Source organism: Mustela putorius, unplaced genomic scaffold, assembly GCF_011764305.1.
Source record: "Mustela putorius furo isolate JIRA1106 unplaced genomic scaffold, ASM1176430v1.1 tig00003834_pilon_pilon_pilon, whole genome shotgun sequence".
Lineage (NCBI taxonomy): Eukaryota > Metazoa > Chordata > Mammalia > Carnivora > Mustelidae > Mustela > Mustela putorius.
Window position 1 is genome coordinate 86,737,917 of NW_025421987.1, and position 11,009 is coordinate 86,748,925.

Here is an 11,009-nt window from a genome sequence, read left to right on the forward strand (position 1 = left end):
TTAAGGTGGCAATATAGGGAGAAAATTATAGCTCACCTCCTGAAATTATTAAAAAAACAACAAAAAAAACAAAACTCATATCACTTAACAGATCAATAAAGTATAATAGTGTCTGTTAAACACCCTGAACATAATAGTCCTCACAAAACAGCCTTGTTCTCCTGGTTATCCTGTACTTCACCTTATGATCTTTCATTTTGTCAAGTCAACAATTTCCTATTAGTTTTATTTTCTTTTGGGGTGACTGGGTTAAATAGTTTTTAAAAAAAGGAAAAAAAATAAGTCCTTGTAACTCTAACTGGGTATAAAGACAACCATGGCTATCATGGAAGTGTTATGATGTCTTTCCTAAGAAAGCACAATTTTCAGTCTAGTTTTTTTTTTTGAAAGTCAATTGTTTATTTAATTCAGGAAAAATTTTAAATAGTTTTTTAAGGGAGTCACAGTAATTGATTTTCTTTTAATATCCATCACTAAAATGTAATGGGAAGGTTTGCTGGCAGCACAAATGTAATCGTGGAATCAGAATGCCCAAGCAGGTTTCCTCTTTACTGCCTCCTAAAGATAACATACAGATACAGGGCTTAGATGCAGAAGATACTTGAGTGGAGGAGGCCAAAGCTCTAGGTATCAGAACTTTTCAATATGCCTTCCTGCCTTTCTTTTATTACTCATTCCCAACCATCTTTCTCCTTTCATATTCGAAGATCAAAACATTGTTGCTACATAATGTAAATATAAGATTTACTTCAACTCAACTACTAAGCTCAAGTGGCCACTTTAATAAAACCAGATGACCAACTATTGGGCTAATGTTATTGTCCATTTGGTTAAGAGATCCTATTAGAAATAAGCAAAAAACTTCTCCCACCATCAACACAATTTCTGTTTAAAAACAAAACAAAACAAAACCCGATTCTAGGGATTACAGCTGGAATTCAAATAACATTAAAAACATGTACAAACTCCACCGGCTGCTGACAAGGTAGTATCTTAAAAACTGAAACAGGGCAAAGAAAAGTCTGTTGATACTGCTAGAAATATAAAGGTTAATGCTACCATCAACGGACTATTTTATTTCTCCGTAGTCAAAGTCTACTGGATGACTGGGTGGAGAAAAGATCTTCAAAAGACTTAAGAAAAATGTCTGGGGATGGGGCAGTGCCCCTTCATCTGACTTGCCTCAATCAGTGGTAACACCATCTCTTGCAGACTCTGATAAGGGGCCTAACACATGCTGAACTATCAGGCAATCCTGCATTGATTAAAGTAGCAATGTGAAAATAACCTCCACAACCTACCTAATTCAAAAAGATTTTGGGGAATTTGAAAAGTCCAATTGCTATAGTGAAACATTTGGGGGGTCCTTTCTTAAAAACAAGATGAAGTGACAACAATACCTAAAATTCGATGTAACCCATACCCAAAACTAAATTGGGTAAAAACTCATAATTTCCTAAACTTCAATCACCATCCCTTTTCAGAAAATAATTACGAATGAAAACAGATCAACGTAAGACAGAATGCTAAGGCTCAAAATACAGAACTGTAGTTCTGTCCTTCTCTTGGGTAAATATGAAATATGAAAAAGTTAATATTTATCACTTAGGTTTTGGGCTTTATTGGAGATAAAGTGGGGAAAAGGTAAATGCTATCAACATTAACATCTCTCACCACCTGAATTCCTCTTTAATCTTTTGACAAAACCGGAGTACTTACCTTGTTATCACTTGTAATTTCAGTTTGAAAATGCCACCTTCTAGTTCCAGACAACATCAACATTAAAACATTCTTAGTTAAAATCAAGAAAAATATTCTTCAACCTGGTTTCTTCAAGAGACTTGTACCTAACCAGACTCAGTGAAACAGTGCAAACTATTTCCTCCCAATGGACATTAATTCAATCCTGTATTAAAGGAATTGGTACAATAGCTGTAATTCTTTAGAAAGAAATAGATTGAGATGTTTCAGTTTTTGAAAATCAGAACCCGGAGTTAAGGGCTAAAACAATGAATACAGAAAGACAACCCAAGATTAAGCAGAAGAGAAAAACTGCAGAAATCTGAAAAGCAGTTTGATGGGATGGTATCTGGATGCTATTCATCTCCATAAAGAATAAGACTAAAGATAATATATCTATATTGCAAATATTTCTACAAAAACTATAGCCCATATTCTACCAGAAAATTTTCTTTAACTGCTTGCTATTATAATCCTAACTACAGGACAGAAATTAAAACCATCTGGTTCACACAGTAATGTTTCCTTAGTTTCTGGATTCTCTAAATATAGATGCATTTGCACAATCTTAAAGAAATTACAATCAATTAGGAAAGTAGAACATTAAACAGGTGCCGAGACCAAACTCACACAAACACCGCATACTCTAAATATTATGACTGCTACTGGGCCTTAAAGATTTATTACCCCTCAACAGTACTATGGATCTCCAAACTTGCTACTTTTATCATATTCTTACTCCGTTCAAATTGTGACATAGCTGCTAATACTACTTTTTGCAAAAGCGCTGGTCAACCTTTTCCCAAAAACTGTCAGCAATTTTTGGACAATACTGGAAGATTAAGTGAATTTGGAGATCAAAAGTATCTTTGCAGCACCGGTTTGGCTACATCAAGAAAGTCGACTCTAAAGACAAATTTTAATTTAAATCTATCAACTTTCACAGGAAAAAACCCACAAAGGTAAAAGCTACTCTACCGTAACTCAATTACGTGAACGACAAAAATTCTATAATATACCCCAAGTGTGCATTCAAAAGGAGATAACGGGACACACTTAACCACAGTTCTAAGAGTCAATAATTCACTCTATCAGGATGATCAAACTGAGAACAATTTACTGCACACAAACTACCAATCTGTTTAGGAAATGAACTTCTAAAGTACAAATAAGGAAAAAATACCTCTAGAACTATCCTGGGGCTGCAGATACTGGAATATCTGGATCCTGGACAGCTATATTAAGTGGGAGATGGGGTAGGTTTACAAGTAGTTGGGATTCCAACCAAAATGAGGATATTTGTATTACACGTGGTTACATTACCAGTACCGATATGGCTTTTACTAATGATTCACATTAATAGTCTGAAGTGTTTGAATGCCTGGAGTGGATTTACAGTAATTTTTCAGGCTCCAGAGAAGCTATTCATAACAGACATGTCCAAGATTATTAGCCCGAATGTAACTTTTTCACTGCTTCTAGGCATTTTCAAAAGCAATTTAGCCAATCAGACCTGCCTGTCACCCACACCTAGTCTTTTTTAACCGCCTTATATCTAAACTGCTCTATTAAGCTTTAAGGTTTTGCCAGACGTTCTTCAGGAACCTCAACATGCTTTTTAAAAGGTCTCTTCTAACCTCTTCAGGCTTCAATACACCAATTGGAAAGCAATCCACATACAAAACAAAACTTCTAAACAACCTGTTAAGTATTCCTCTACTTCGAAGTTTAGAAACACGTCCAGGCCTCCTCCCTCTCTCTCTGCCTACTTGTGATCTCTGTCAAATAAAATGAATAAAATCTTTAAAAAAAAAAAAAAAAAAGGGGGGGGGGGGCTGAAGCCTCTGCCATTAGCTCAGGTCATGATCCCAGGGTCCTGGGATCGAGCCCCGCATCGGGCTCTCTGCTCATCGGGGAGCCTGCTTCCTCCTCCCTCTCTCTCTGCCTACTTGCGATCTCTGTCAAATAAAATAAATAAAATCTTATTAAAAAAAAAAAAAAAAAGGAAGAAGAAACACTTGCAGGATTCAAGACTCGTATGCAAGAAAAAAGTTAATTTTTAACATACAGGCTGAAAATATTTTATTGAGTTTCCTTCCGTAAGACATCAGTGAATACCTATGTAAACAAGATTGGGGAAAAAACTAGGAAGCATGGTTCACTAGGAAAAACAAAACAAAACAAAACAAAACAAAACAAAACCCACAAACAATACGAGAATGTCAAATAATTGGGATGATGTCCCTTGAATGGTCTCAAGCCAGGAAAATACTTCCAACAATTACTTCCTCCCTTATGTAAAATATGCCAGTTTATTTTTGGGCAATTTTTGTCTTCACAAGCACACCACTGGGGGTATATACTCAGTGGTACAGCATCTGACTGCACAAGCACACCATTACAAGTACCTTATTCACGTATATGCAACCCAGAGCTCTTCCACTCAGAAACCAGCCATTTTGCATTCTCTCAACAGTCCAAAAAGCACTCAGTAGTTGTTCAGAAAATGGAGACTTTAATTTATCCTTTGCTGTCTGGTACAAACACCAATGATTCGTTTCAACGGCATAGTCTACTGGCAGAATCAGAAATCACATCTTTAACAATTTGTGGGCTCAGTCCAAACTTTCTTACCGTAAGAAAGCCAAGGGCTTAAAAATAATGGTAGGTACATCCACCCGTGACAGTATCATCAATCGCGTTTCCTTTAAGTGTAAAAAGCCAATATTCCTCTGAACAGGTGAAGAAGCCGGGTTATTTCAATCTATTATCAGTGAGATTTGGCTCCAGTTACACAGTAAGTTCAACAACATGCCAGAAAATAAGAATTTCTTTTTAAAAATACCTTCCTAATTAAGGGCCCCACATCTGTTTTATATGAGTCTACTTGCTAATACATTTTAACAGATTTACCTGAGGACCGCTTCTGAAATCTTAGGATGGGCAGTAGGAGAAAGGGAAAACTTAACAGGTCAACTGTAAAAGAACCCTACTCATACCTATCAAGTTTAAAGATAGAGTTCTATGATGCTTTTTGTTAACCTCCTAAGAAATTCTTCATAACCTCCGAAAGGTGCAAGATTCTGACAAGCTTTGTATTTTTGCATCTTCATTAATACCCACAGGCTTGCAACCAGCTTTGCATTACGCTTTTTAAGCCCGAAACTGTCTTGTTTCTGCAACTTAATTACCCCCCACCGAACTCCGTATCTGGGTGGCACAAGCTGTGGTTCACAGAATCAGAATGCCTCAAAACAAAGGAAATATCGGCGCCATGAACTGTTGCCCGCCAGTTTCTTCAACAGTCCCGTGGAAAATATCCACTCCATAAAACAAGAAAACCTCTGAGGCCTGGGGTCTAGTCCACTGGATGCTCCGATAACTATTTTTATTTTGAAAGCGCTGTCGGTATGGAAGAAAAGCACTCCATTTAGGCCTACAACAAAGCCCGCGCCAACCCCCTCTAGCCGCCCAGAACTTGTCTACCTCGGATTAGTTTCCCCCAGCCTAAAAGAGGCCCCAAGAACACCTCAGATTCCGCCTTTCCGGGGTCTATAAAACGATCCTTTCTTAAACTAAACGCCGGACAGAACCCCCCAGAGAAGGCTGCCTTTCTTTCTCCACCCCCACGCGGCCCTGTGAGGCGCGGGCCCGCCTTGACGCGCGGCTCCTCCGCCATTTTGTGCCTCTGGCAGAGCGCCCGGCCCGCCAGCCCAAGATGGCGGCAGCGAGGCTTCGCAGGAGAGCAACGGCGAAAAGAGATACCGCTCCCCTCCCCCAACACCAAGGGGACGCAGCGGCCATTTTTAATTTTCCCCCTCTTCTAACGGAAAAAAACCGACGTCTCGGGTGGAGGGCCACAAAACCCGCCGGTGTCCTACTTAACGACCGAAATCACTCTCCGCGAAGGCTTTTTAAGCCAACCCCCCCCATGCTTTCCAGATTCAGAGTTCGGAGCCTAACTCGCTCCTGTCTCCTGGTCTGAGGCCGACGGGCCTGGGAAGAGATGCAAGCTGGAACCACACAGCCGCCCCCTGCACCACCTCTACGTACCCGCTCGCCGTAGTTCTGCTCGCCGCTGTCGCTCATGACTCCTAGCTGCTGTCGCCGCTCGACGTGCTTCAATCGAAGCTGCCAACCTCTTGCGCCTTCTATAGGGAGGCTCCGCCGCAGCCTCTCAGAACGCACACGTTCCCGAGCCGCTGAGGACCGAAGCGCTCCGCACCGCCTCCGCACGGGCTCTAAGTCGGCCGGACGTGACGCGGCGCTCCTTAACCTGGCCCCTCCCCCTTTCAGAACGCGCGCTTTCTTGGCCCCGCCCCTCCGCGCTTGGCCTTCCCTTTCTAGCAGGGGCGCTTCCGGAACCGGACGTGACGTAAGGCCCGCAACTCAATGGGCCCTACCCACCATCTCTGGAGCTCAGTGAGGCGGGAAAGTCAGCGTGCTGGATCGGCCTTCTTTTGTGGTTGGTGGTCGCCAAGGGGTGTAGTGATGTCACCGGCAACACGCGAATCAGTTCTGGAACTTTTCAGAGAAACCGTCCTGGCGGTGGGAGGGAAGAGATGCCCTTTTCTTCCTTCCGTGTTTCCTTTCTTCTGCTTTATTAATTTTTGTCTTTTTCGTGCCTTTTTGGTTGGAGTGGGCGGATATCCTATACTGGGTCCCATGCTCCACGTTGCGCTTATTTAACTTCAATTCTGGATGCTTGCTTCCTGAAAAAAACCGTTTGAGCACCTATAAAGTGTCCAAGCACTCTTGTCAGCTCTTGCTGTGCTGAAATTAGACGCAATCTTTACTCTGAAAAAGTTAGTGGTCTTGTAAGGGAGAACCATTAAACACAAGTATTTGATTTTAAGTGCTAGAGGTGTCTAATGATATCACAGGTGGATGATTAATTCATTTATCACCCAACCACATGGTATACAGTGGGTTCTTGAACAACATGGGTTTGAACTGTTCTGATGCACTTATTTTTTGTTGTTTTGTTTTTTGATAAATACAGTACTTTGATAAGTACAGACCTTATCCTCAGCACTTGTCATTTCCCCACCGATTAAAAAAGAAGTATAGTACCCGGGTGGTGAGGTACTTTGGTACCTGTAAAGGGCCATTTGATTTTTTAAAAACAGCTTTATTAAAATATACTGGGGCGCCTGGGTGGCTCAGTGGGTTAAAGCCTCTGCTTTTGGCTCAGGTCATGATCCCAGGGTCCTGGGATCGAGCCCCGCATCGGGCTCTCTGTTCAGCAGGGAGCCTGCTTTCCTTCCTCTCTCTCTGCCGGCCTCTCTGCCTGCTTGTGATCTCTGTCTGTCAAATAAATTAAAACAAACAAATATATATATATATATATATATATATCTAACTTACCATGCAATACTCCCATTTAAAGTGAACAATTCAAATGTTTTTTGTTGTATTTGCACAACTGTGTAAGCATTACCACAATTTTAGAATAGTTTCATCACCCCTAAAAAGAAACCTGTCATTGTACATCACCCTCTCCACCCTCCTTCTACAACACTCCCAGCTCTGAGGAATCTGAAATCTACATTGTCTCTATAGTTTTGCTTATTTTGGACATTTCATATAAATGGAATCCTATAATATGAAGTCCGTTGTGATTGGCTTCCTTAATGTGATGTCTTCAAGGTTCATCCATGTTGTATCATATATCAGTATTTCATTCTTTTTTATTAGTGAATAATATTCTATTATAGAGATATATCCATTTTATTTATTCATTCACCAGTTGATAGACTTTTGCACCCAAAAGTGCACTTCACCACTTTTTAGCTATTAGGAATAATGATAGCTGCTGCTGTGAGTATTCAGGTACAAGTTTTTGTCTGAACATACATTTTTAATTATTTTGGGAATATACCGGGGGGTGGAATTGCTGGGTTGTATGGTAACTCTATTTTTAACTTTTTAAGGAACTGCAATTTAATTCTAGCTACCCTAATGAGTGTGAAATGGTATCTCATTGTGGTTTTGATTTGTATTTTTCCTAGTAATGGTGTTGAGCATCTTTTCATGTGTTTATCAATTATGTATAGCTCTTCTCTGGAGAGATGTCTATTCAGATACCTTGCCCATTTTTTAGTTGGGTTATCAATCTTTTTATTATTAAAAAATTTTTATTACTGAGTTGTAAGAACTGGTAATTTGATTCTTACTTGGTATAGCATCAGTATTTAAGGCACTTGAGACCCAGAAGTTTGGTGATGACTCAAGGTGACAATTGTCCTTTTTTTTTTTACATACTCTCTAGAGCCATCCTCAACTGTTTTCATGGTTTCAATTGGTGACCTGTATGCTGCTGGCTTCCAATTTTATATTTACACTTTTGGACACCCACCTCAGTTTTGTGCTTAAATTCCTGTTGCCTGCTTGAATTTTTCCTGGATATTTCAGAGACTTATAAAAATTAACATATCCAAAATAAATAATTTTAATAATCTCTTCCTCTGCTATCTAAATCTCTCTGCCAAAACTTTCTTCTCTCTTCCCCTCCTTATTTAATTAGTTAACATAGCTCATCAATTCTACTTCTTGTACAGTTAAATTTTTTTCTTTTCTTCTCTATGCCCCTTGCCACCATTTATATCAATAGAATATTACTTAAGAAACTAAATTAGTGTTTGTGGGGGTTTTTACAGCATTAAGCAGTTTAAGCAGCTTTATTTCAAGTTTTAATAAGAAGAAAATAATGATTGGAAAGATTCAAACCATTACCTTGGACCTAGAGTCATAATTTCTAAAGATAAAATGGGACAGGGTGTACCTGAGAAAAAATTCTAGTACACTTCCCCTAATAATTGTGTTTTGAATTTTGCAACAATCCCTTGTGTTTTTGTGCACTTAATAATTATTAATTTATTATAATTGTTAATTTCTAGTCATTTTATTGGCCAGCTGGTATCATTTCTAAACTTCCTTATAGCCTCCCTGGGAAGAAGAAATTAAATTTCTTTCCTCCTTTTTCGCACTTAGACACTTGTCAATGTGATATAATTTAAAAATTAAGTCAGGAGCAAACTGATAGGTTTCATTGTATGATTCTCTCCACTATGTATGAACATTTTTGTAATAAAATGTTGAGGGGAAAATACGTAAGTCAGGTTATGGTACCACGTGCTCTGGAACCATCAATGGCTCCTCATAACTTTTAGGATAAAGTTCAAAAACCTTAGTACAAGCCCCGGTATTCTGCATGATTTGTTTCTTATCTGTCACTCTCCCACTTGTTTACTATCCTGTAGGCACACGTTTTCTCACACTCCCTGTATCCTCTATCTTGGACTTTTGAGTAGGCTGTTTCCTCTTCCTGGGACATCTAACAATCACTCTTTCTCCCAACACACACCTATACTTGGGCTCCTACTCAGATCTCAGGCCTTGCCTTGCTTCCTGGTTTAGATTAGATTAGATTAGATCTCTTGTTTACGTACTTGTATAAGCACCCCTCAGATCATTCATAACGACTGTAGTTAAACAATATAATTATAATTATTATAATTATTTCTGTGATTTTGGCTTTTATGTCTGTCCTCACTGGACTGGATTCTTCGAGGACTAGATTCCATGCCTATCTCATCTACTGCTTTATACCTAGTACCAGTACCTGCCATGTTAAGCCTTCAATTAATAGTTGTTGAGTGAATGAGTGTGAAGTATGAATTTAGAAAGGGGTAGGTAAGCAGGAGGTACATTTTTTAGGTCCCTGATCAGGGAAAAGACTTGGTGAAAGCAAGGAGGATTATCCTGGCAAAGACATGGACGTGATTCTGAAGGGCTTATGTGTCATTCATGTCTGTGATCTTCATCATCTAGTACAGGGCCAGGCTGTTGAATGAGGACTGTGTGGGATGTGGTTTCCGTACTGTAAACACAAGGTGGAGAGGACTGGCAGCTGCAAATGAAGAGGAAACAGTGAGTGGGTAGACTCTCAGGCTGGGCCTCACTGATCTTGATGATGGGAACATGTGGACAAAACGCAAAGAGATAGGGAAAAATGACCATAAAAACTTTGTCCTGGTAGGGGAGGTATATGCAAGAGGAAATAATATGCCTGCTTGGCAGTACTCTTCTTACCTTAGACTTACTCCCACAGCTTAGAGAAAAGGCAGAGGCTGCCTCCAAATTTGATTATTGTTTGTCCTTATAGAGACTAGACCCTTGATGTTCAACTTCTGTCCTGAAATTCATGAGTTCATTCTTTCTTTGATTGATGGTTTCATTTTTGTTCATTTAGTTATCCAATAAACTGGAGAAGAAAGCAAGAGGCAGATCACAGAGGACTTTGTATGCCTTTTTAAGGAGTTTAGATGTTATTTAATAAACAGGAAAGTTTTGACGGGTTAAAAGGCGAGTTACATTGTTATGTTTAGGTTGTAGAAAAGTGGTAGCAGTATGGAGCACAGATCTGAGGAGTGATGTGGCCAAAGAAGACTGGAGTCCCGGGGCAGATGAGGAACAAGACCTCTGCTGTCAGTTGTGCAGGGCATATCTAGCAAGGGTCCAGGAGAATTGATACCCAGACTATGTGTTTTGCACACCCAAAGGAAGGCTCTTCCGCAAATTCAAACATCATCATTTGGGTAAGTGGCAGCCAAGCCAAGTGACCAGTTCCTAGACTCTTTCAACGTTCCAGACAAGGAATAAAAAGAGTAAGTGAGCGAGTGAGTAAGTCTGAATGACAGCCATGGCCAATGGTATTAGAGGAGAATGAATGTACCTGACTTCCTCTGCTCGTTGCTCCAAACTCATCCTTTTTGCCTGCTCTGTGAAAATAGATGTGGCCCTTTTAATATATCTGTTTTGGCCAATTGGCACTGATGCTTTGTCAGGATAGGGCATCAGACAGGCATTACAGGAGGAAGGGTTTGACTTCTTAGTTCTAGAGTGTTCTACAGACTCCTGCAGCACATGAAGCTTCCCTAGTGACCAATTCCTACAGAGATTATAACTCTTTTCAGCTCTGAGCTTCTGCAGTGTGTTGGCAACATCTCCAGATCCCAGCTCCTGCAGTGCACGGGGACAAGCAGCTCCTGGCAGCCTGCGGCTTCCCTAGAGCACCCACCCCCAACTCCAACCAAGTTTTGTAGCAGAGGCCTCTGGCTCCTGCAGCATCTGCTGCTTTCCAGGGCTCTGCTCCTTTAGTGCACAGAACCCAGCAGCACCCAGCTGCTGGTGGCTTTTCCTGGATCACATCGGGTAGTTTTGTAGGTGAGACACTGCCCCATGAACAGCTTTCCCTGGCATCCTAG

The 11,009-nt window shown here is 40.4% G+C and overlaps 1 protein-coding gene across 2 annotated transcripts in view; it reads right to left on the reverse strand.

Moving 5' to 3' along the window:
- TRA2B (transformer 2 beta homolog) overlaps positions 1-6,067 on the reverse strand; it is a 19,901-nt gene extending 13,834 nt beyond the window's left edge. Inside the window, exon 1 of one of the 2 annotated variants that reach the window (XM_004745193.3) lies at positions 5,794-6,067. In XM_004745193.3, the coding sequence (XP_004745250.3) occupies positions 5,794-5,829 (36 nt within the window). In that variant the 5' untranslated portion in view covers positions 5,830-6,067. The remainder of the gene's footprint in view (positions 1-5,793) is intronic. The other variant, XM_045088716.1, reaches the window with a different exon arrangement.
- Between the last annotated feature and the right edge of the window lie 4,942 nt (positions 6,068-11,009).